The sequence below is a fragment of the Zonotrichia albicollis genome, chromosome 8 (genome assembly GCF_047830755.1).
Source record: "Zonotrichia albicollis isolate bZonAlb1 chromosome 8, bZonAlb1.hap1, whole genome shotgun sequence".
NCBI lineage: Eukaryota > Metazoa > Chordata > Aves > Passeriformes > Passerellidae > Zonotrichia > Zonotrichia albicollis.
Window position 1 is genome coordinate 7,571,626 of NC_133826.1, and position 27,174 is coordinate 7,598,799.

General features: G+C 41.1%; 1 protein-coding gene across 10 annotated transcripts in view; it reads left to right on the forward strand.

The window, feature by feature from the left end:
• Positions 1–27,174, forward strand: part of BEND5 (BEN domain containing 5) — an 873,054-nt gene that overhangs the window by 455,750 nt on the left and 390,130 nt on the right. For 7 of the 10 annotated variants that reach the window (XM_074545834.1, XM_074545836.1, XM_074545829.1 and 4 more), the window contains one exon: positions 4,648–4,687. In XM_074545834.1, coding sequence (XP_074401935.1) covers positions 4,648–4,687 — 40 coding nt within the window. The remainder of the gene's footprint in view (positions 1–4,647; positions 4,688–27,174) is intronic. The other 3 variants (XM_074545835.1, XM_074545831.1, XM_074545838.1) reach the window with 1 other exon arrangement.

Genomic DNA, 27,174 nt, shown 5'->3' on the forward strand with positions numbered 1-27,174 from the left:
CTCTGGGCTTAGGAATTTTACATGGAGCAAGGCAGGAATAGATGGCCTTGCTGTTTAGGAAAATCTCTGCTGGCTCCTGGGATGTGCATGGCTGGGAGGCTGAAGGAGCTTCCAGCATCGTGTGGAATAGATCCCTGAGTAGCTGCTGCCAGCTCCATCCCCACTTACCTGCACTGCTGGGGCCTGGAGATGATGTGCTGGGACAGAAGGCAGGGATAGGGATATTTTTTGGATCATGGCTGGAGAAGGAGTAGGAAGATGACTTTATAATTGCTTTTTTATCACTCTCTCTGACTATATTGACTTAATACTTGACACAGCTTTGGCTGGCAAGGAAGGCCCAGATACATTCAGAATTAGATATGACGAGGCTCATTCTTACATGAGAAGAAAATCATCGGTTGCTACAGAAACAGCTCCATATCAGTCTCGTGGGGCATCTTTGCATCTGGCTTTTTTTCCCTTCTCTTTTGCTTAATCTGTAGATAAGAGTCAAAGCAAGTGCAGCACATCCCCACATCTATATACAAAGGTTGAGGGAACTCTGCAGAGAGCAAAGTGTGAAAGAACATCTCATAGATAAGCTAAACTTAAATGAATGAGTTAATTTACACTCCCCTGCAATTTTTTTTCCTACTTTTGCAACTCTTGCTAAGTTATTGAGGTGAAAATTAAATGACACCAGTCAGCAAATATTTAAAGATCTCCAAAACCAAGGAAGAGAAAGGAGGTACTTAGAAAAGGAGCTACTAAGAAACAGGAAAAATCTGAGGGGTGAATTAGAATCTGTGTTGAGAAAATTGCATTTTGCAATGGAATAATAATCCAACTCACTTTCAGGCAAGTTGTTTGACTTGATAAATTCAGGAATTAGTTAAAAGTAAGTGTATATTATGGGTGAACAGGGACCGTTCTGCACACTGCAGACCAGCTCACAACCACGTTCTTCAACTGGTTTCCTAAAATGTAATGAATTCTTGATGCTTAGCAGATTAATATTTATTGAGTGAATCAATGCTTAATTTATTAAAAAATTGCCTTCCTTGTATTTTAATATGATTTATTACTCATCAGTGCTTATTGCATTAATTAAGGATTGTGTTAATTTTGTGGAAGTGAGCACGATCCGCTGCAGGTTTGCTCCGAGCCCTGGTGTGCTGGAGGGACTGTGCCTCTGGTAGTGCAGAGATGGAAACTGCTCCAGGTGGGAACAGGATGAATCACCAGTGGCCTCTTCCTGCCCTTGGGATCTCAAACATTCAGCAGAGTGTAAAGAGGATGCTGCCCCTTAAGGGCAGGACAGGATTACAGCAGCAGCAGCGATACTGTGATGATGCAGGGAATATTTCTGTTTGCCTCTTATAAATTATGGCTGATGCTGTGGGGATCATTTTTGTGTCTCTTGTGGAATGCCCTTTTGTCAACATGGGTGAAATCCAGCCTCAGAGACATGGGAAGCTGTCACCACTTTCCCAACCAGGGACAGCACTCATCACATTTCAGTGCTCAGATTGTAAGAAATTCTTGGGACAGTGGGTTGCCTGAAGATTGGGATGGTCCCAAGCATCTCAGCAGGGGCAGGTGTTTGAGAAGTGGAAAATTCCTAAAGGCAGAACAAAAAAAGCCAGACATCTTGTGAGCTGAGTCTTTCAAGAAATCTGTCAAAAACAGGGAGAGAGTGATCATGCTGGAGGGGGGCCACAGCTGCAATTTGCATCTTTCAACACTGAAGAAGCAAATACATAAAGCCCCACAGCCACAATTCTTCTGATGAAATTATTTTATTAATGGGTGTGACATTTGTAATGTCTCTCTCTTTAAATTCAAATACTGCTGGTTTTATAGCTGCTCATAAGTGAGTCTGTCTGGGTTTTTTGGTTTTTTTTAATCCATCTAGTTACTAGGCTGCCTGCATCCAGCTGAGCCCTGGAAACGGCAGAGCTAGCCCTGAGATCTGAGAGCAGGCAGGAATTTCCTGAAAGTGATTGTGTCCATAATTAGGGCATCTTTGCATGTTTAAATGCACGATTCTGGAATGCACTCTGCTGTTTGCTTCTCTGCAGAGCTGGGGTGAGTGTACACAAACTTCCCTGGAGGAGCTAAAGCAGAGAAAAGCTCTCCAAGGTCGGTGAAGGTCAGAGCTGAGAATTTTTTCCTCCCTCTGTCAGCAGGCAGGCAGGAATCACCGAGCTCCAGCCTGGAGCACTTGGGTGGAGCCAGTGCCAGGAACCTGGTGGCGTTTCAAATCCCTTGCAGCAGTTAGGTGTTAGATGCAAAAGATCAGTGCTGCTCCACTTGAAGTCAGAGAAATGCCTTCAGCTTAAAGTTCAACATATACACAAAGATTTCCTGGATCTGGAGTTAATTTGTTTTTTCCAAGGTCAGCTTGAAGGCAGCATTCAACCTGGAAAAAAGTTACAAACTGAACATTTGACTTGTAATAATTTCATTTTAATTCCCATTTGTCTGACCTGTCCTATATGCTTTTGTTTTCCTGACACATCAAGCTAAGCTATTTTGGTTTTTCACTTAATGTTTATTTTAACCCATTTCAGGGTTGAGGACCAGTTGGGCTGCATGCCTTTCTCTCTGTTCCATATCTTTACATTTTCCAACTTTCTTTGATGCAGGATATTTATATTCCACCCTTTTTTCCTAGCAGAGAGGCTTTCACAGAGTATAGGCTTCAGATATATATTTTCTGCTCTGGCTGCTCGTTAGATATACAGCATTTGGAGTTCCAGTTGTGCTGAGAAATGTAAGCAAAGCTTTGGGCCCAGTGGGGGCTGAGCTCTGGCATTTCACAGCTTTGTACATATGAATCAGGATTAAGGTGCAGGATCTATATAAAATTTAGCTCATTAGGAGATGTTTTTTCTCCCAGCTCCCCTTGGGAATGTGGGTCCTGTGTTCATACATAGGATTTCTTACCCTGCTTTGCTGCTTCCAGGAAATGAGGGGGTTTGCAGGTGACACAAGGCAGCAGCAGGGTTTTCTGCTCCCTTTTACCCTGGCACACCTGGAAAAAAGTTAGGCCATACACTGGGCCCAGTATTTTAGACTAAAGCAAATATGTTCAAGCACACTGCTAAGGTCATGCTTGGAATGACTTAGCAGAGTGAAGAGAACAAGGAGCACCTCTGGAAAAAGTTAGATAGGAATTTTCTCTCAAATATATTTTGTGGTGTGCCAGAGGTATGGAACTGAAGGCCAAGAAGGTTTCAGAAAATGTATTTTTTCCAGCCTGACACCCCACTTGGCTTTCCAGCAGGCCAAATGTTTTGTTGTGCCCCACACAGCTCAAGTGTATTCAGTGGATGACCAGCTGTGTCCATGCACTTCAGACAGTGAAGCTTAACCACAGGGAAATGATGGGTTTGGGAAGGAGTCTCATCAGTCATGATTTCCAAGGAAGAGCACTCAGGATAGGGAATGCCAAGTCAATGTTTCCTCCTCAAGGACTTTCAGCTGTCACATAGGGAATACAGTGAGCGCAGTGATGAGAATTAGATTGGAAGATCAATAGGGCTGACAATAAATGAAAGTAACACAGACATTATTGAGCAAATTAGGAGAGAGAAATTAAACTGGACAGTATAATCTTCAATACCTGCTAGACACACTGATGTTGGGCAAAGTTAGGAAGAAGACAGTAAGTTGGAAAGTGCTATGATGAAGGGGCAGTAGCAGTCTGTCCGTGAGATGGGGAAAGCCCTGCTTGTGACAGAAAGCTCTCAGCCCACAGAAAAGTGGAAAAGAGATAATAATGGTCTAGGACCACCTGGATTTAAGTGGCAAGCTACAGAGAGACAGTAGTAGAGAGACAACCTGAGACTGGGAACATGGAATAGGCAACAGCACTGTCTACATGTTGTGGGAAAAGGGAACCTCAGATGCACCCACCATCACCAAGGCTTTGGTGGGATTTTTGGCTTGTTCCAGGCCAAACATTTTCCTAACTTTCTCACAGTACGGGTTTGTTCATCCTGTGACGGTTTGCAGCCATTCCAGAAACCAGTCCTCTGTGTAAACTGGGTTATTTGCCATAATAACTGCCTGTATTTTGATGTCTGTACACATATCCAGTGATGATCAAATCTGGCAAGCTTTTGGGATGAGGGATATCCAGTGGCAGCAAGATCCATGGGCTGACTGCACTCACATGTAAAGAAGCTTTCCTTTTTATCAGTCCTGAGTTTGTCTAGATCCTCCTGCACGTCTTTGAAAGGTTCACCTCAAGGCGATATAATTGTGTTTGATCACATACAGGCATTGAGTCAATGATTGATATGAATAAAGAATTTAGAGTTGCTTGTCCTGGTTCCATGTCTTCTTCCCTGTGGAATCAGAAATCACTTTTATAAATATATCGGTCCATCTGTGCTTCCAGCTATTCATTTCAACTATATGTTCCAAAAAAGAAATAGTAACACTTTATAAGGGCAAATAAAAACACATTAAAAGGACTGAGGAAGGGGATTTTACTCCCTCATAAAGTACATGTGGATCCCTTCCAAAAGAGTTACAGTGAGCCATGTAACTTGTAATTAATCCTGCTGTAAATGTCAGAACACTTACTTTGCAGGTCTAAGCTGACCCGCTAAAATTAGTCCCCTTTTAACAATTCCTTTATAATTTGTTTTTCAGCAGAAGCGGCGGCTTGACCTCCTGACAATAACCAGCCCCGGTAAGTGAGCTCTGCTGCGCCGCTCTCTTCTCTTTTCTTAAAGAGATGGTTGTCTAAATGTGTTTTTTCCCCCGTCTCTGACATGCAAAATGAAAAACACTGTTCCCCAGAAAATCTTTCACCTAATAACAAGTGACAGCTATATTGTGCTCGGCAAAGCCCCGGGCAGTTATCCGTTCACAGAGCTGCCTCCTCAGACCTTTACTCTATGAATTGGAGTGCTGATATTTCTTTAAGCCTCCTGGGGTTACAGTTAGTGGTATATCTGCAGGGCAGATGCCCTCAAATTCACAGAGTGTGTTCAAGTATCACAGAAATGCAAGCTTGAGTTTCCTTGGTGGCAAACGGGAGCAGTCTGGGGAGCTGGGAGATGGTGGCACTCAATGTGTGTGGAAGGAGACACAAGGTGCAGGCTCAGGACTGAGAACCCCAAAGTGGGGCAGGAAATATTTAGGTGGAATTAAAATGCCTTAAACCATCTGCTTTCTGATTTTGTAATTTATCTGTCAAGGAGATAAACCAAAATTTGTTGTTATTGGGAAAGTGTGGGGCTGTGGCAAGAGTGAGTTTTGAAGGTCTCAGCACTGTGGTGGAAATGCAGGTTGGTTCAGTTGTGCTCCTCTGTGATCTCAGCCCTCAAGGCTGGGGGGCTTTTAATTTATTCCTATTTCCCTGGCTCACTTTCTTTCCATTAGCTGCTACAGAAGTTTGCTGCCCACCACCTTCAGATGAAGCCCTGCTCAAATAGTGCCACATTTTGGTTTAACTTGGTTCATTTTTCAGATATGTGTATGAATTAAGCTTTCAGGTGGGCTTTAACTGGGACTAATGAATTCTGGCCTTAACTGGTAATAATGTGCTAGCAGAGTGAACAGGTGTTATGGGAAGTGAGCAAAATGTGACACACATTTGCTTGGATAACAATTTCACATCAATAATTGTTCTGACACTCTGAATGTAGATATAATCTGTGACATGGTTTCTCCTTCACTAACCTTGTTAAAATAATAAGAATTAAAATAAGGAGGAGCAACACTTTGTTGGGACAGATGTTTGAGGCTATTGGCAATTGCATCACATTTTTGCATGTTCACTTTTCACGCAGTTTGCAATTATGTTAATGTATGCTCAGGGCACTTGCTGATAAAAGCAACAATACAGTGTGATACAGCTATTGTCACTATTCTAACTGTAACTTCAAGGACAAACATGGCACATTTTTCATTTTCCATATCTTCAGCATTCCCTGTTTCTAGAGGAAAAAGAAAAAAAACAAGATGTCTGAAGGTCTTAATCATAGCACACACTCAGATCTTGGATAAGGGCACCAAACTCTACCGGCACTTTTTCAATAAGAGAAATGAGAGTTGGGGACCAGAATTACTTAATATGAGACTTTTCTGTAAAACAAACTTATGATACTTTTCTCATAATTTCTGGCACACTATTCAGTGTAAAAGGGTTGATTGGGTTGAGTTTGTGTGTAGATGTGATCAGTAAATAGCTGATCAGGTCTCTGTTTAATAAAGCAATCTACTAAATGAACATAGCAATTAGAAGGATCTTCAATAACTGTAAGGTAAGCATGCTGCACTAAAAGTGGGGGGAAAGCTTTCTATAACAAAGAAAATACCTTTTCTATACCTTTTCTGAAATGCAAATTTTAGCCTTTGATATTTAACCAGAAATCTACCATAACTGTATACAGAGGGGAGAAAATAATATTTGTTCACAATTACATAATAAAGTGCCTGTAGTTTTTCCTTCAGTAGAGGCATTTTCAAAAGAAGCTTGGTGCTGGATCAGGCCAAACTTACCAAAGAGCCTAAAGCTGAGATTTTTCAAAGGGGTTGAAAAAGTTAGGCACTCCATTCCTAGTAGGATTGGAAAATGTCAGCCTGTGGATTAAAGGGTCTACTTTCAGCCCTACAAATACAAAAATAAAATAAAATAAATCATAGCCTTGGGGCTTTTATCTGTCTTTGGAGACTGCTACTTTAAAATATTTAATTCTTTGAGTCCTAGTTCTAAGATCTGACATTGACAGTCTGCTTTTACAAAGTCGTGATATCAGTTATGATGGCTGAGATCAGCCATAATCACTGTCAACCCTTAATTTACTGATTCAAATGAGGGGCTGAGCTGTTTAGTTGCACCTGCCAATCCTCTGGGACTTGTTTCTGTTCTCCACCTTGCCGCAGGCAGGCAGCCTTTGCTTTTGGCAGAGGTCACACAGCTTTAGTTGGAATTGTGAAAGTCCTCCGTGTCCCACAAGGGGTGTCGGCCACCAAAACCCTATTGCTTAATTGTAAGAATAGACAAAGGGCTTCAAAAGAAAAGGTGACCTCTGAGATTTGCACTTCTGTCACAATGAATATCATCTCTCTTTCTTGTGTGTGTGTGTGAAGCTCTTAAAGCAGTTTTTCTACCTTTAGTCGAGAATCGATGGTGATGCCTTGCACATAGTACAACAGCTGTTCTCCATGTGCTACTGAAACAATTTCCAAAAACCAATCAGCCAATTAATGAAACTAATTGCAAGGTTAAATAATGCCATTAATGTAAGTTTTGTTGAGACTCAGGTGCCGAAATATTTAAAGGGAGTTTGTAGAATCACAGAAACCTTAATGTTGTCTCATGGCAGTCACCCTGCTCCCCATGGCCATGGCTGCTGCATGATGCCCCAGAAATCACCCCCAGAAGGATCAGAATTTGTTTCTTGTTCCCTGAACCTCACCCCTGCCTATGCTATGCTGAACCCACACCAAGAGTGACCCAGAGCTGCCTCTTGCCCTGCTCCACATGGCTTCCAACCCCCAAGCAATGGGTGCTTGGCTTCCTGAAACCTGCCTGAACAGGTGCTGGGCTTAAAAGCACATCTGTATGCTAAACTGAACAGGTATAGACCATTAATCTATACCCTGGACTGAAACAAGCCTGGGCAAAAGTGAAAAAAATAAAAGGAACAGGAATACAGATGGCTGGAGCTGCAGCTCCAACTACACTGTTTGTATGCAACATGCAGGGCTCACCTCTTCCAGCACCCTAATAAAGCAGGTATGGCAAACTCCACACCGTGCCCCAAACTGGAGGAAGTCTTTTCTTTGCTGTGGATCTCCAGAAACAGCCAGACACAAATGATGCATAAGCTGGGAGCAAGCCAGGCTCCCTCGTGCTCAAATATATTCCTTTGAAGTAACTGACACCCCTGTAAAACGTGGAGGGGAGTTCTCTGCTCTGCCTTGCTGCTGAGGAGCTGGAGGAATGTTAAGTTAAATTTATCAATGCTCTCACCACACTGCTTTCTTTTTGCCCCTTGACATGTGAGGTGCAATTAGAGTGCTGCTGTACAGTTCAGGGTGCCCGAGTCAGGGCTGGTGTGAGCAGTGGGGTGGGGGAAGGATGTTAAAAATTCATTAGGAGCTGGCAGGGACATGCTGGCAGGGAGTGGGACATAATGAGATTTAAGTTTTGGTAATTTAAATTTTCTTTAAACACAGATTTACCCCTGAATTGGATCCAAAACATTTCTTTAGCGCTATTCTAGTTGTCTTTGAGGTGTAGGACCAAAGCTTGAGGTGGTTTAATTTGGCCTTGTTGCACAAAGGAGACGAGGATCTGCCCTTCATTTCTCTGTGATCATGTTCTAGTAGCACTTTGAACACGCACATGCAATCACATCACATTTTGTGGTAACCACTCAATAGCTGCAAATAAGATACCCCTGTTTCCATAGCTTTTCCATGGAGACACAGCTTTTTGCATCTCCTGTGTTTATGATAATAACACAGCTTTCCAATTTCTCTTCTCAGTAAGGTAAGTTCCTCTCCCACTGAAGTATTTTTTAATTATTGATACCATAAATGGAAGTGTGTTGGAAACTATTGGCTTTGAAAATAGCTAACATGTGATATTATCCAAGAACCATCAGGAAAATTCTTTTGAAATTCTCTTTGATTCAGCCATCCTCAGGGCTTTATCCTTCTCTACCAGTCTCTCTACTGCCAATTTAAAATAACATTCTCTTGAAATCAGTGCAATGTCAGGAGAAATTCATCAGCCCCGTAGGTGCATGTTTCCCAGATGTACATAAACCTACTACATTTGGCAGCAGTAAATTGATTGCATTTAAAAAAGCTGGGGTAGTTGAATATTCCGTAGTGTCCAGCTTGGCTACAGCATGGAATATAAAGTAATTTTTTTAAGTTTCTTTCGGCTCTGTTTTAGTTGGAAAAATGTAAGTGCTGACTCTGTAATTCCTGGCTTTTGATTTACTCAGATTTTCCTAATGTGTAAACCCCATCAGAGCTTTACAGGCAGGGACAGAGTAAAATAATCCTAATCTCTACTGAGATTTGGTCAGAAGTGTTAATGGCTTCTACGTGCTTCCTCCTAACATTCAAGATCTTACACTTTTAAACAGGGAAAAAAAGCTTGATTTTAAAAGTATTTATCAGTCTGATCTATGTGGTGAAATATTCTCCCCCCTTTAATATCATCAGTGCTGCATGCTCTAAAAATGTCTCCATTTCATTAATTTGTGATATACTGCTACCCTGAATTCTTTTAAGGTGGCTTTAGCTTCTGCCATACATATTTTACTGCTTTAAATTATAGATATAGGACTGTTGCCTAGTTAATTTCCTCTGGTTAGGAAAATATATTTCTGCTCTCCTGGCATTGCATAAAGTGATATGTGGGATTTGCTATATTTTTTAGCTGATTAAGTTTTGCATTTCTACATATTACTGTTTATGAGACCTCAAGTAAAAGTGCGTAAAGGAAGGAGAAGTTTTATAGTATATTTCAAAGTTTCATTTAACTATAAATTTCACCACTAAGCCCTGCTACAAGACTTTTCCATTACCTTCCTGGATAGTCTGGCTATCAACTTCTTTCTAATTGAAGCATGAAAATAATATGAACTCAAAGTCATGAAGCTATAAGACAGGTATTAGTAAAAATGATACCAACTAATAAAATGTGACAGAAAGTTGTTTGCTGCTAAAACTCGGGAACATTTTTTTTTTTTTGCAAGTCCTTATTAATTAATAGCACATTGATTTTGGTCTAAGTATGTGTCAAAGGATGGCATTGAAGATTTTAAACAGCATAACTTAACCACTGCTCATGTTTGTTAGTGAAGCTTCACACATTCTTTTACTTGTAAAGCTGGTGGAGAAAAGAAATTACTTAAAATTCCAGTAATAATTGAGTCTTTTAATGCTCAGTGAATTATTTCCCATATCACTGGGTATTAATCCACCCATTTGCCCACAATAATATGAGATAACTGGGGGAGTCAGAATCTCACTGCTCAGCATGGCAATGGATTGTCTGAACCCACAGTACAAGAATTTCTCCACCATAAAAATAAAATATAAATGCTAAAATCTCTGCTCAAAGTGAAATTCTCGTGCTGCCTGTCTTAGCTGAACCATAAAGCCACAGGAAGAAGTTTTTTCCAGACTTGATGAAACTTTAGCAAGATAATTGTGCTAACAGAGAGCAGAAGGAAGACATGGACTCTTTACTTTTTTTGTGTCATTAGGTTGGCTTCAGCTGTCCCGAGGCTAATTAGGAAATTTTACTATATCCAATTTCTCATCTGAAGAGCTGTAAGAATTTCCATTTGCTGTGATAAGGAGAAATAATATTGTTGCTTGTAATTACTCTTTCATGCAGATCAGTACCTTCCTAATTCTCAGTTATGCCTCTGTGTTTGCCAGAATAATAATTGCAGAGATGCCTCCTACTGCAGTGTCTTTTCCCTTCCCTCACACCATGTCCCAAGAGAATAAATCCTCACTGATCTTTCTGCCTGTCCCCTGACCTATTTCTACCTGTGTTCCCCACCATCACCCACATCCATCTCCAATATCCCTGTTTTGAGTTCTACAGAAATGGCACTTTTTTTGATTCAATAATGAAACCAGAACTTTATCCCCATTTGTTTGCAGAATGTTTACTTTTAGTAAGGCTGTTTCATCCCCACCTTTGCATTTAAAAAAGTGACCTTTTTTTTTGGATACATGTAGAAGAAGTGATATTTGCAAAGTCAAAATAAGACTGCAGAGAAGATATTCTAAAGGCTAATCCATTACTTTTGAAGAAAAATATCAAGCTTTACCACAATTCCTTATTATTATTCTGGGTCACCATGGTGTTTCCATGCACCTTGGCATGTCCCTTTAATTGGTTCCTTACGTGGGAAGGTCCAGCACAGTTGCATTGAAAGCTGACATTTCTAACTAACTGACCTTTTCAGGACCAGTGACACTCCTATAATGATTATCCTCTAGCATTGTTTGGACACAATACCACATACTTCACAGCACATAAAGAATATGTTCTTTGAGAACTATTCAAAATGCCCAATCTCAAGTTAGCAAAATGAGAAAATTGGGTGCAAACATTCATCAGAGTGTTATTGTGCAGGTATCGATTTGAATGCCCTTTCATTTCTCTGGGAAAAAGTGTTGTATTATAGAGCTCTAAATTAACTTCTGTTCTGTTTTTTCCCCCAGTAAGTATAAAAAGGTCAAATTCATTCATAAGGCTGAATAGATTTGCAGGATATAAGCAATAAGATAGCAATCAACCTTCAAATAACCTTTAAAGAGACAGTATCTTTTCTTATGAACAGTAATTGATCTGCTCATTAAATCACTGGGTACTCTTTGGAGCTCACCTGGGCAAAAATGTGTAACACCTGTGAGGAAAGGATGTCAGCTACTGCAAAACAGGAACAAATCCTCACGTGGAAATCTAAATATTTCATAGGTTTTGAGGAGTGTAAAGCTGATGAGAGGATTGATATTGCAACATGAATTCCTTGGCTTTGCTGTTATAAGGGTGGGTGGGAAAGACATAGAAAAGGCCTCGAAGTGTGAGTTTGGTACTTGTGAGGGCAACAATGGAGCATGTTCATACCTGCTTGAAACCAGGCAGTTGAAGAAGTATCTTCATGCATCTTCAACTTGCCTTTTGGATTTAGTGGCCAATATGGGAGGGTGACCACTGCCTCTGGTCAGTCCATGTACAGGGGGTGACATAGAGGGGCCCTGTGCTGCACATGGGATATGTCTGGGCATTGTTCCTCTGTTAAATTCAGTCAGATTGTCAAATGAAGGCTTTCCATGCACCATGAGGACTTTGGGGATGTGTGGGGATTAATTATCCCTGCCTGCATGGATGTAAAACCCATGTCCAGGTTGTTGCAGCCCTGACTCCCTGGGCGCTGCCTCATGTCACCTGCAGCCCTGGGCTGTGGCTCTGCAGCTCCTCTGGTGTGAGCAGGAGCCAGGGACCTGCTCAAAGTGCCAGCACTGCCAATTCAAGATAGCAATCAGAAGATTAGTGTTCTGACCATGTCCACATTTCATTTCTGCATGTAAATCCACGTTATGTTTTTAGTGTTATTTTTATGAATTGCGCATAGGCTGAGGACTATCTGTGCATAATTGATTACAGTGAGTTGTCTTGGTTCTTATCTTTGATCAGAATTTTCAGGAGCAGCAAGTATCCCAGGTGACAAGGCTTTTTATGCTGTAAATGTTTGCACATAATGCTTTCTGTTATACTTCACAATGAGCATCTCACTCATTTAGAGGAACTGAAAATCAGCAAGTCTGTGCACAGGTGTATTGTGATCCTCTTCTTGTATAAGCTTGGGGAAAACTTAAAATAGAAACTTTTTTTCTCATAAACCCCTCATTTCTTCAGTATCAGATGGAAAGGATGGAAAACATTCTTCCTTTTTAATGAAATTTTAATTCTCAAGGTCACCTGTCACTCTTCACTTAGGCACATTTCTTCTTGCTGAGCTACCTGAAGAGGACTAAGTGGAAGTCATTGTATTAAATATCTAGAAGGCAGCAGAGGATTATATTGACACTACAAAATAGAGCACAGTGCAGAAATGCATGAGCCAGCAGAGCCCTGAACAGCAGAGCTGTGCTGCAGCCTCACCATTGTGGGGACAGCTCCCTCCAAGCCTTGTTACCTGGCTTCTGTGCCAGAGACAGATAAGCCCCAAGTCTTTTTCTCACTGGCTTTAGGGTGCTGTTATCCCAGTGCAGCTGAATTACACTGGGCCTGTATCTTAGCTTGTGTATTTTTTTTTTTTAATTTCTATTTTAGCAGCATCCATGTACCCCAGTCCACAGGGGTGTCATCCTGCTGGATGCAGTGACACAAAGCTGCTCCTGAATAACTGGCAACTTAAGTAGACAAAGGTCAGGGCAGTGGATGGGAAACATGGAAAGAGAATGTCAAAAAGAAAATGTTATTTTTATAGAACTGTGCCTCTTTGCTCCCATTTCCTCCAATCTCTGATGTAACAGAAAATGGCAGAAACAGTGGTGATTATAGAGCAGCAATGAGTGGGACTGAGGAAGAGGGGAGCATGAACTGCACAGAGCTCTTTTCCTAAGCTCATTTGTTTCTAAGGATTGCCAGTGGGCTCATTTTTTTTTGTATGCAGAACATTTCTGTTAAAGCAGTCAGCCAAGGTCACAGGGAAACCCACAAGAAAGGATAACCCAGAGCCCTTATTATTATTTTGAGCTTGTAACAAAGGAATTTTTAGCGGAGATTTGAATGGGGAAGGTGTGCTGGTTCTGTGAATTCCGACTGTAAGTGCAGCATAAGCCATGGTGGAAAAGAGACTTGTTCATCACACAGCTCAGTGCAGTTTGGGAGGGAGTCATTTGAGCTGCTGCTAAATGAGATAACGTGAGGACTGCTGGAGTGGCAGCACTGCAGTGTCCTTAGGAAGCAGTTAAAGGAAGGTGAAACTCTGTTTGAGCACCAGGCTCTGCTCCTGACATGGCACAAGACCCTGCTGAGAGTGCCAGGACAGAGTGCTGCCAGAGGAGCCGGGCACAGGAGGGGAAGGGGCACAAGGCAGAGAGGATAAGGGAGGAGGCAGCATAAACCAGAGTCACATTTCTGGGCCATATGAACCAAAATGAAAATAACTATTGTCCAAATACCTAGGAGATAGCATGAGATTGTGTTATTCATGATGCCTTATTATATTACCTGCCCTGTTGCACGGCTGCATCCCTTGTCCTTATCCTCTGGGGACTATGGGAAGGAAGTGGCGGAAGGAAGTAGTGGAAGGAAGGAAGTGGCGGAAGGAAGGAAGTGGCGGAAGGAAGGAAGGAAGGAAGGAAGTGGCGGAAGGAAGGAAGGAAGTGGCGGAAGGAAGGAAGTGGCGGAAGGGAGGAAGGGAGGAAGGGAGGAAGGGAGGAAGGGAGGGAGGGAGGAAGGGAGGGAGGAAGGGAGGGAGGAAGGGAGGGAGGAAGGGAGGGAGGGAGGGAGGGAGGAAGGAAGGAAGGAAGGAAGGAAGGAAGGAAGGAAGGAAGGAAGGAAGGAAGGAAGGAAGGAAGGAAGGAAGGAAGGAAGGAAGGAAGGAAGGAAGGAAGGAAGGAAGGAAGGAAGGAAGGAAGGAAGGAAGGAAGGAAGGAAGGAAGGAAGGAAGGAAGGAAGGAAGGAAGGAAGGAAGGAAAGAAGGAAGGAAGGAAGGATGGATTACTGTACAGACCCTGATTTTTCTGCCCATCCTCCAGGGAGCATCACAGTGACGCCAAATACTGTTGTCCTGCTGCCTGTTCCCTTCCTTCCAGGGCCTGTGAGGGTGTAGGGCCTGTGGCTGATGCCAAAGGAACCCTCACTTAGACTTGCTGCACGTTTGCTTTGGGATCTGGTCCAGAGCACTTAAATTGCAGCTGACTTGGACCAAACCCCTCATTCTTGTTGGAGGTTGGACAAACCCAACAGCGAGAGTGACTTCACGCTGATCCCGAGCTGAGCCCCCTCACTCCAGGGGATGGGCTGCATGCAGTTTTGTTATCCAAGCACTGAAATATCTATCCATGGACTGGGGAACTTTCCTAAACGTCTCTTTTGGGCTCTGGGCTGAATCGCCAGCAGCAGCACAGCCAAGCAAGGTATTCCCCCCTCTGGGGGACAGCTCTGCCAGGGTGTTGGTGTTCATACCAGCTGAGTGGCCCCTTTTGGCATCCCAAAAACGCCTCTGGGAGCACCCAGCACGAGCAGGGCTGGCAGGCAGCAGTGCTGCTGCCCATAAATACAAACCTGGAGATGCCAGGCTGCCCTGGGAGTGAGCTCTCCCTGCAGCCTGGCCAGCCTGGCCATGGAGCTCAGGAATTAACTGCAGGGTATTACTCTCTTAAGGCTCCGTGTTATAGTTCTGTTTTCTTCACCTTCAACCCCACAATGGATTATGACCATACTTTCTCCTATAACTAAATGCTCTTCTGTCCTTTGACAAAACAGATTTGTGTCTTTTCATAGCTTTCTGTAGAGGGCTAATAATACATGGGAAAGCTTTACTGCCCACAGGAGATTTTGCCTGGCCGTAATAATAAGGAATGCTGTTGAAAAGTCATGATCAATGTTAATTCAGTTATTTTTCATTTTCTCTTTTTTTATAATGAAATCTTCTACTTTATGCATTTTATCCAGTGCTACCCCATGAATTGCTCGTTGGAAAGAGGGGTCATTGGTTATAAAAATGAGTTCTTGCTGTTTGTCCTCATACGAAAATAACAGCAATATTTTGAAATGATGAATTTAAGGGAGGGGAAAAAAAGGTGGAATCTTGGATGTACAAAAGATGTAAATATTCTTTTCCAGGTTTTATGGTTCCCCAATGCCTCCTCTAATTGCATAGCTAACCCTGAGTTTATTAAGTTATTTTCCAGAGCCAAACTCATTTGTAAACATGTCAGAATAAAAACTAAATTTAAAAAACAAAACCTTTGGATTAGAATTCTGGAGTGATAAACAAACTAATTTAGAATGTATTTGCATGTAATTTACATGTGCCAAAATAGGATTGCATGTGGTTTGTAAATACAGTTCTTGAATCTATTTAACATTACAGAATAGCACAGAAGAAATTAATAGTAGCTCCAAAACACAAAAAAGGTTAAAATAATAAAAAGATGGCTTCAAATGGCTCATGTTTGAATGTGATTCAATGTGCAGAAACTGGTGAGAAGAGATAAGCACACAGGGAAAACTGTAAATTCTAGCAGCAACATCTGTAGTAGTTAGAATACCATGTTTTATAGCAATTCCTTACCTCCCCCCACGGACATTACTATGGCACACAGCATATTTATTATTCACTTTCTGCAAGAGATGTTTGCCTAGCACAGCCTTAAAGATAAAGTCTGTTTCCTTTCTTTTAATGTTCACTCACTCAAAGGTGATGTGAGCTTCCATTTGAAGCCTCTAGGCCAGTTTGACCTGTAGGCTCTGGCTCAAGATAACAATTTGTAATTATCTGGGTTATTGCAGTGGTGCCAAAGGATCCATCAGCAGGTAAATCCTCTGCTGGGTGCAGTCCCCATCTGGAAAAGATCTCAGTTCTTCATGTTTTTTCCACCTGAAATACATCATAGAATCAGAATGGCTTGCACTGGAAGGGATGGTAAAAATCATCATGTTCCCCTCCCTGACATGTGCAGGGAGGATTCCTCTCCCCTAAATCAGGTTCCTAAGGGCCCCATATACATCAAAAATGAGGGTGGAGCACATGGTACCACCCCATCTCTGCCTGTTGTTTCCAAAATATGGAAATAGAGGGAAATAGAATGGAAATATGGAAATAGAGGGAAACATCACCTGTGGAGACCTGGGGCAGAGGGAGTGACAGCAGCCTGGAGACTTGGCAGGTCTGCCTTGGCTCCTTGGCCTCTGCCCCTGCTGCCTGTGCTGAAATGTGGCTTATTCTGAGCCTTGGGATTAGAGCAGCTGTGTTTGGAGGGAAGAGGAAATGCTCTCTGGATAGAAAGGGATCGAGTAAAGGCAAATGTAAGCACGGAGTTTAACAGCACTGGATTGCATTGCTGGAGCTATGGGGGAAGAATGCTTTATTTACTACATTAAATATATGTAATGCATGTTTCCAGGCTTGTCTCCAAATGCCATGGAATATCCCTTCCTACATTCACAGCCCAGTAGCCTGGAGCTTAAAAGTGGCAGCAAAGTGGCCCTGCAATGTAAGAGGGTCTGCAAAGCTGGTCAGCATTCAATCTCACTTTTTTTCAGACTTTGCTGAGAATAAGTAGAAATTTAATGACTTCTCCTCTGAATCCTGGGATATTTTTTTTCTTCATTGGATTAATTTCATGTATTTTATTTAATTTTTAGACAAAGGGGAGGAAAAAAAAGAGTAGGGAAAAGCAGACTTTATGGGATAGGAGGCAGAGCTTTGTGGTGTATTTGTTATTCAGCATTTTGTTTGAGCACCATGGAAGAATATTATCAAGGAGGACCAGATGTCAGGAACCTTTCCACACATTTTTCAGGTCATAATAGTTCTATTTCAACGTGCAGATAAATGTTGCTAAATATTTTCTTGTACTTCTTATCATTTCATCTCTGGAAGAAATTAATTGTAGCTTGAAGAAAAGGGTTTATTTCCCACTTGGCTGTGAGCCATTTTGTATATCTGCTTTAAATGTTAATTATTAATTAGGATATAATCTATTTAAATCTATTTAGCTGTCCATTTCTTCCAAAGAAGGCAGCTGGATGAAACAAGAAACATGCATCATTACAGAGATGATAAATTAGGCTCTCATCCCAGGAGAAGACAGTTCCTCAACACCAAGGCTGAGATATACCAGGGAGGGGAGGAGCCTCCCAGCCTTGTCCACTTGGTGCTGGATACAGAGTGAGGATGCCAAGGTGGATTTTATAATTCAATTATTGTAGTAAGGGACCATCATTCCTAGAACATTCATTCTAATGGAGTTTTGTTGCTAGGGAATGGACTTTGTGGGTGGTTGGGTGTTTTTAAGTTGTATTTGAAAGTGAGGAGTTGGAAAAACAGCAGCAGGTGATAAAAAAAAAAGAGAAAAAAAACCCAACAAGTAATAAAACTCTTTTGCATGTATCCCAAGTGAGGCAGATCCCTTCCATGAACATCAGTGAAGCTGCAGCATTTGCATGTCTAACAAAATCTGAAGGAATTTGCTATTTTGGGAGAGTGAGGTTGGGGTACATATCTTTATAGACATGAATGGCTTCTTGACAGAAAATATGTCATGGCTACCTTAATCAACTGAGTCCTGAAAATGAAATGTGAGGCCGGCAATTGGCACCAATGACCAGATGTGAAAACACGAGTTTCTCTCATTTATTTTAATTATATTTTTGTTCAAATATTTACATATTTTATCTTCTATTTACTGCAAACTCTATATCAACAGCAGAGACGCTTTGGATTAAATTTTGTATATTTGTGTATTTAGGTCTTTATTTGCCAAGTTAAATGCAAAACAGAGCCCTTGTTTATATGAACAGTATCTATATGGACTTATCTATAGGAACAGTTAAAAAAGAAAAAGTTGGAAAAGCTGGGCACTAGGTTGCACAACTCATCAGTGTAGCTTCAGAGCTTTCCCAGCAAAAAGCTGAGGGAATTTGGAAATGTGCAGCGTGTTCCTGAAACTTTGCACAACACCATTGTGCTACCTGAGGCAGCTCTGTGGGTCAAACATCAGTGCCTGGGAAACCCAGAACATTTTCTCCCCCGTTTTATCTGTATTGTTCATAGATGATCAGTTCCAGAAAGAAACACCCTGTCCATGCTGGTATTTAAAAAACTGCCCCACTGGAGCACAGACACACAGCCCAGCTCAGAGGAACGTGGAGATGCTGTGGAGTTACAAATATGCTTGTGGTACAATAATATGGCAATAATATGACTTTTACAAATTTTTTTATTGTAACTGAAACTGTTGTGTGCTCCTGTGACACAGAGAAGACAGACACAACTGAACTTTTGCTCTGCCCAGGACTTGGGCAGGCAGCTCAGGCAGATGGTCCATTTAGGATCCAGAGCCAGAATAATGGCATATTCCCGATTTCCTTCAAATGTGGCTGGCAAGATTTCCTCCAAATGTGGCTGGCAATTCAGCTGTGATGGATTTACCTCGGACAAGCAAATCCAGAAAGGCACTCCCTGCTCATGGGACTGCATTTCATGATACATGAACTGAAATCTCCTTAGGATAAAATGGATGCTGTGCCCCAAATTTCTGTGCAGTTGTCTTGACCTGAGGAGTTCCAACCCCTCAGGAGTGACATCCCAGAGCACGAAAGCAGTCAAAAACACAGAGTGTTTGATACCAGCAAAACTAAAGAATAAAGTAGATGTAACAATGCACGGCTCACAAAATAGGTGGCAGAGCCAGCAGAGGTACTCTGAAAGACAATGAAGGTGATCAGCAAAATGACTTCATCTGAAAAGAAATCAAGTAGAACTGTGATTTTTATTATTTTTTTTTCCTGTAGGATCTGCCACTATGGAGTAGAGCTTGAATTGAGCTTCTAAAGTTTATGGGGTTTTTTTAATAGTTGAAGATGCCGCATCCTGTATTTTGAGCTGCGTGATTATGGACAAATACAACAATAACTACAAGTTACTACTGGCCCAATAATCATAGCAAGTTTATATTCAGTAAGGGATAAAAGAAGGGTGTACTATGGTGTGCTTGAGAAGGACTAAATTCCCACAGCTGTACAAATTTCTTAGCAAATATTTATTTTTCTTAGCAAAAATACTTTTCTGTTCTTTTTCTGTGTGGGTTTTTTGGGGTTTATTTTTGGTAAGAAAATATATTAATTGTATATCTCCAAAGCCACATCCCTTGACATGAAAGAAAACAAATTTAGCTAAAAAATGCGTTATGGTTCAGTGACACAATGAAGAAAGCATTTAAAATTAATAGCAAATGTTTAGCCTTAATGGGAATAGGGGACATAAATAGCTTTCAAGTAATAAATAGGAGAAGGGGAAGAAAAGAAATGGGCAAAAAAGAAAATAAAAGACATGAAGGAAAAATCCACGTGGGCAAAACAAAAAGTTCTAGTTTAGTTTATTTTCTGGGATCTCTTTAATTCTAAATAAACTAAAACTCAGGTTTTACTTCAAAATGATGATTTTCAAAAGGCCCATGAGTCTGGTAAGATTTTCTTTTAATTTCTGTCACCTTGGGGTAAAATGCTTTCAAGTCCAGCAATAACAGAGAGGGATTTTGTTGGGGATAAATACTCTTAAACCAGGAGTACAGGAGTCCTGGAGGAGCTGGGATCACTTCAGACCCAATGCTCTGCTACATAAATGTGTTTTGGAAATGAGGGGTGCCTTTGCCATTTTATTGTGCAAATACTCAGGAGGGCAGCTCGTGTGACCCAGGTTAGCACAGACTGGTATTTTGACAACAACCCCCAGGAAACTAATTAAAAGACTGATGAAGGTTTAGTTAGCAAAAGTTAAATCCTAATGACAGGCAGTCAGTGTTTGGAGAGAAAAAGGATTTGTCAAACAATTCTTTTTGGCCTATCACATATATGTTGATGAAGGCGCATAAACTTTATAAGGTGTTTGATTTAGTGCCTTACAACCTTTGTAAAATATAGAATGCATTGAACAGGTTAAAGTTCAGTGAACTGACACATCTCACATATCACTTATCATGGGGGAGCCTCACTTGAATGGGGCTCTCTTTAATGGTTCCTTTCACTGTAGTGGGCCCACTGAGACCACTAATGATGATTTGTCAGTGATTAAAACATCACTGCTGAGTGGCAAAGAAAGATGTAGAAAGGTTTGTCACACAGTGCAACCTTGATCTCCTGACTGGCTGGATCCTTCACACAATATAATGCATTTCAGCATAGAAAGAAAACCCTAGATTTCTGCTTCTTAAAGCCAGGAATGCAGCCAGAGCCTGTTTGATGTAGCAGTATTGACCAAAAGAATTTGGGATTGTGTTTGTCTAGTAATTAAGTTGGATGAAACCTGAAAATATAGATATTCAAACCATTTCTTTCTTTCTTTACATAATATACATGGGGACAGAGTATGGATCAGAATGTCAAACCTGGATTTCAAAATATTTTGTACCTCAACATGTGTTATTCTTGTTTCCACTTACAAGAAAAGGCACTGAAATATCAGAATTTAAGAAACCAGTTTAAATTATAAGACTTTAAACTCAGTTTAGATTATCAAAAGTGAGACGGGGAGATGCTGTAACACACATTTGAAGGTAGGCTCTGAGTTTACTGATAGCATGTGTGTAATTGCTTTTTAAAAAATACAATTTCCAAATCACATATGTAATCTACCTTTTGTAGAGAAGCCTTTCATGCATGTGCCTGTTTGTGCTACACCTATGGGAGAGCCACAATCCAAAGTTTTAATTGGAATTACGTCCCTGGGCACACACAAAATAAGAGGTCAATTTACAACAGGAACATATTTACAGCAAAGAACTGTCAAAAGGTATGTTGTCTATCTCTTGCAATCAGGAGCAGAATCCCATGGCAACAGGCAAAGGTCTTTTGTACAGCCTGGTATGAAATTTAAAGCAGAATATTTCCAGTGATGTTAACTGAACTGGTGGGGCATGAGCTGGACTGGTGTTCTCTAAGGCTGCCTGAAATTATATGGACTTGCAGTGGAGGGATGAAATCATTGCTTGCCTGGGTTTAGAATCAAGCAGGTAAATAATTTACAGCTTTGTTTTGCTCAGAATCTCTCTGTGGTGCTCAGACAGTGTCGAAATGGGCAGAGCATCCGAGATGGATTTCTGGGAAGATCTGCCCTTTAGTCAGAGGAAATAAACATATCCAAGTGCTACCAGGGTGTGATCACAGCCAAGAGTTATGCCAGTGCAGAGCTCTAGAGTTAGAAAAGCTACCAAGGAGAGGTGGTAACAATCAGAGTTTAATAGAATATGTGAAGTTTTAGAATAGAGTCTGTGTAGTTCCAACACAAGAGCAGAGCTCACAGTCAGCTCTCAAACACAGTGCATTTTCTCCTGGCTTCAAGGTGACCAATCACACCATGTAAACCAGTTGAAGTATTTAATGCTGTGCTAAGCAAGAAACAGAGACAAGAGAACAGGGGAGTAAAGCACAATAATCTGCTGAAGTACTCTGGAGTTAATGGATCTACATGGACAAATGAGATTTTGCTTAAAACACCCAAAATGGCTGGATCAGGCACAGCATTGAGCAGTCTACCAAAAATCACATTTCTGTTGTACTTCCCTTTTCTTCCACTTTGAGTGTCCAGTGTGATGAACTACCTCTGGAAATCTTTGGGCTAATTTGCAATGTCCCAAAAAAGCAAAAGTTGTTGGAAGCATGGAGAATAAGGAGAGTGAACAGAGCAGATCTGCTTCTGAAAAAAAAAAAAAAACAACATATTACTCTTATTTCATATGTGAAACTCTGACAGTCTCACAAAAGTTAAAGATCAAACTGGAAGGGAGCTCACATTGCTAAAATAATAACACAGAAAAAAATCACTTGCATGGGTTGAACATTACTTTTCCACTTACCTTTCTATTTGGGTGGATGGAAGTTTGTGTTTCCCCTTAACAAGGCAAAAGAATTTAATGGCTTTATATTGTTGGAGTGGAGTGAGTGCCTGCAGGCTTGCTTGATGAGCAAAGTGACATCCTGAGGAAACGTACAGCAAATTGCAAACAAAATCCTTATTAGTAGTGGCAGTTACCTCCTGGAGTAGGATTGATTTGAAATCCCTGTAAGGATAGTGCTCTCCTCGCTCAGCCAACTTGACATATAAGAGCATTTCTTCAGAGTTCATATTCAAGTTGAGGTAGAGGTAATAGAATTTAACTTTCAGATTCCAAACAATTAAAGCAATGTACTGAACATCACTGTGCCTGAGAGATTTATTTTAAAAGTTACACATACAGCCCTTTTCTATTCCAAATGTAATAAAAAAGCTGGTTTTTATCTGCACATCTTTAATGTGGTTATGAAGAGCAACAGGAATTCAAGGACTGGGGATGCTCCCAAAGAACAAGAGCATTCATTGTGGGAATCCTTGTTTTTTCTCAGCTCAGAAACCCAGAAAATCATTTTGATCATACTCTGGAATATGACAGGAAGAATGTTGAGATAGTCTGGACTATTTGACAACAGCAATGTGAAGCACCAGACATGTTATTCTGCAAAGTGGTTTTTTTTAAAAAAAAAAAAAGTCATATGTGAACAGTGTAATAACAGCCTTGACAGGAATCAAAACAATCTGCAGTATTTGTTTTATTTCCCATCAGCCACCACTTATGTCACTGCAACAAGGAGTGAAAAGAACCAAAATGTTCATTCCTCTTTGCCCCATGCAACTGAAATATCTGAAAACATTTACATTGAGCATGCGAAGAAACTCTGGAGTGGAGACAATTGAGATAAATACTCAGAGTTAATCCCAACTCCTGTTGCTCAAGCTGTGTTTAGATTAACAAATTGTATGGACTGACAGAATTGGATTTTTGGAGCAGAACATTTGGCACTGAACCCATGGCCATACCCTACTGTGTGCATTCCTGAGGTTTTCCCATTGGATCAGCTCTAGTCTTCTCCTGTGGCTGGAATGCCTGTTGGTGATTGGAGCACATCTTCTAATTAAATTTCATCCAAGGGGAATCCATTTTGTGTGCTTCAGGATTGCTCTGTGATGTGAACCAAAGCATGAGGAGATGCACAGATATGTAGGCTTCAAAACTTAAAATGCTTAGAATGTGATATGGAGGAAATAAATGTTTCATTAACTTACTAGTTGTCAAACATGTTTATCCAAAATTATTTTTAACTCAGGATACCACCAAAATGCACTCAAATTGGTTTGGGTATTGTTTAATTTAGTGAGAGAAAAATCGCTGTTAACAAAGTAAAATAGCAGCTGTTATTGTAATGCATCATGTGGAAAGGCAAGGCAAGCATCTAAGTATTTGCTGGTTTATGTTTTGAACAATATTTAGTAGTTGTTATCTTTACTGCTGGAGCGTTGGACTTTTGCATTTGATAAGCAAAATGATGTTGCCACCGAATGTGAAACCATTCAGAAATGCTAATTAATACTTCTCTTAATGAAATATGTGCTCATTTCCTGAATTCTTTTACCTGTAAGTATATTTTACTATTTTACCATTTTAAAAAGTCCCATAATAATCAGAATGGACAAATGAGAATAACCGGCTCACTAAGGCATTCTAAGAATTTACATGTTGCTACCCTGAAATTTGGCTGCAAGCCTTGAAAATTGCATGCAATATTTAAGGCATCAGCCTGCCATGAGAAAAAAAAGCCTGTTGTGGGTGGATTCTTGAGCAGGTAAAAGCCTGTTGTGGGTGTATCCTTGAGCATCCAGAAACAGTCTCTCCTATTAAAACTGGCAAAACAAGATTCTAAGTTGTTGGGATTTTTCAGTTTTCTGTTTTGAATTAATATCACACTTTTATATGCTGTATTTGCTATAGCCTGAAAGTATGAAAACCTTGAAGAATTATCACATTTTATGCACCAGGGCCTGATACACAGTGTCCCAGGATACTACAACTGCAAAATTGCCATATGCATTTTTCCTCTTGCGAAAGGATTGGCATGGGTTGGTGCTGGAAAGGAGGCAGGAGGTGGAGTCTGTTCCCAAATGTTAACGCTCCGTTTCTGTGGAACTCACAGGAATCAATTGATCTCACTTCAAGAATGATTTGATAAGTATCTTTGATACTATCTTGGCTTCTTCTCTGTGAATTACTTTTAGAGGTCTCCCTTTTATGAAGTAATTTTTTCTCTTCTCCCCTTAAACTTGTAGGAATTCTTACTGAACAGTGGGAAGGTTATTTTTTTGTTTTGTCTGCAGTGGGGAAAATGGTCAAAAATTCGGCCAGGGAGTGGATTGCATACAATGAAAAGTGGAGGGGTTTACACTGTGTTATTAATTCCTCTGTTTGGTTTTGATTCCTTAAACGGTCTGTAAGGAGAGCATCTACTTGACAGAAGCCTGAAGTAAAGCCAAATTTGAGATGGATTTACCCCAGAAATACTGCTCTGTTTAGCAGATTTGTTTGTATGGCTTTTCACTTGGTAGCAGTCTTTTGCTAGTTGGTATAAACAAGGTCCAACTTCCAGGGTTACTCTGTGTTTGCATAAGGGCTCTAGACTTTTACACACTGGATAGCAGCTTTTAGAGTGTGAAGAATTCATTCAATGACACACCAAAGTCACTGTCTTCTGGAAAAGCTGGTGCATTAAAAATCTCTGAGAACATTTCTTCAGTTTCATCACAGCATTGGTCTCTTCTTCTCAGTGGCAGACTTGAAAAATTTGACAGGGTAACCTAACACTTCCAGCACAGTGTTAGAAGAAAAATGCTCCTGTGCATAAGAAATAGAAATCACATTACATAAACCATACTTCTCATCCCTAATTCTTGTGGGGTCTGGGTTATTCTTTGAATTTTAATGGAGAGTATACTGAATGCTGACAAACAATTAAATTATGGCTACCTTTGTAATGTCTCCGTTTGTAAAATACGCCCTCTGGTTCTTCTCTTATTATCAAATGGATTTGCAGAGAGCCAGGCAGCCCAGCAATTTCCAGCAGTGGAGTTTGGTGTGTTCATGCCCAGAACAGACACTACCAGGTCCTGGCAGGCCAAGCATGCCCCAGTGTGCCTCCATTCCTCCCCTCAAGGAGACAAGCTGGAGGAGGAATAGGCCAACCCAGCCTTTGTGCCCATCCAGCCCCTGGCCTTTTCCCCCAAGGCTGTCAGCAAGGGTGTTAATTAGTGTCAATTGTGACAGCCAGCAATAGGACTTGTGCCACAGAAGCGTTTGCTAAACTCCTCTGCCAGCAAACAGCCCACAGACAGACATGACTTTCATTCACCACCAGCCTGGGCTCTGAAATCATGGCAAACCTGAAAAAGTTGTCTAATTTGTGGCAATTCCCCATGGACTCTGCACCCCTCCTATATTCCTTTGTTTTAGAAGAATAGAGGAAGGCTGAAGTTCAAATGTTTCATTTTCAATCTCAGTCCTTTCCCTCCCTGTGGCAGACTGCTCTGCAAGTGCTTCAGTATTGATGAGGAAATTTTCTCAAAGGCATCTGAGGTTTCTCTTTTCCAGGGATCAAAGGAAGGAATAATCTGGATTTTTGCAAATGGATACATGACAACATTGATGTCATATCATCAGTGAATTGCAGAGTTAATGTGCTTCATCTGCTTCAGAGGCTATTCTAATACTAATGTGCTTTTACGCCTTAAAAAAGTCCATGACCTAAATACAAATAGGGAATACAGTATGATTTTGCTATTTTGTTGTTGAGGGATGCAAGGTTTTCTGGCCTACCCTGGATTTTCATGTCCTAGTTTAGCTTCACGCTTGTCCATTTTTTTTCTCTTTACCATTTTCTGCAATCTCAGGCATCATAATTTCAATCCATTGATTCTTTGGGATCACCAGATACTGAGGTCTCATTTGTACTCCTCTCCACCTGTTTGAATGGCAATCAGAGGCCCCAGCTGCCAAGCTCTGCAATATTCTGCTCAGCTGAGGATTGTGGTTGGCATCAGTGCAGATTTCATTTAGTTATGCTGGCAGCTTTCACACTACCGCTGGGCTCGCTATAGGTGCAGACACAAGTGTTTTGGTCATTTATTCCTTTTACATAGTCTAAAAACATGTAAAAAATGTGCCCAGGCAAGTTGCTCCTCCATCCAAATTTCTTTTATTAAAAAGGCATGCCATTTCAAGGTGGAGGCATGCAGTCCTGCTCCTCACTTGGCATCGCGTCCTGGTGCTGGCGCAGAGGTTTTGCTGCCCTTGGCATTCCTCAGCTCTGTTTTTCTCCATCACTCCTGGGGTGGCTCTGGCAGCTGCACGGGCCAGATGCAGAGCTCTCGCCTCTTTTCCAGCACAGGCATGTGAGGTCTGTGCAAAAAGCTTTCTGGCACAGGCTCTGCATTTCGCCTGGCTCTGCTCTGCCTCCCCAAGATTTGCTCCTCACCCTCTCTTCATGTGGAGCTTCTGATCCACAAACAAGTGTGAGGAATTCAACTGCACGGGCTGGGAGAAAGCAGCTCACCTCAGGCACACAAAGAGCCCTGTTAATGCCCGTGTCTGCTCCATTTCTGATGTATAAACAGCTCCTTTGACATTTAATGAATTTGTCATCTTGTATCTTGGAAGCACAGCAGCACCACACACTTCTTTAGAATAAGCAGTTCTCTTAGCAGAAAGATTAATAATGCCTGCTTGCAAGTATGGGTTTCCTGGTCTTTAATAAGTAGTGAGCTCATACTACAAATTTTCCCCTGATGAAGACACTTTAATAGTCTCTTTCTCCTTGAATGGTCTGCCTGTTTTCATTAAAAGTGAAGGAGCCTCTGATTTTGCAGGCTACTACCCTTTGTCTAAGCGCTTGAAATTGTTCAACAGGTTCAAGAGTTACTGTAAGCATGCATATCCCGGGCAAAAAACCCAACAAAAACCTATTAAAAAATGCAGTTTTCTTTAATCTGTCAAAATAGTCAGGAAAAATTCAAACAGGAATGCTGTTTCTGACCTCTGCCAAGCTGGCACTGTCCTGGAGCATTTGTGCTGGCAAAAAGCAAT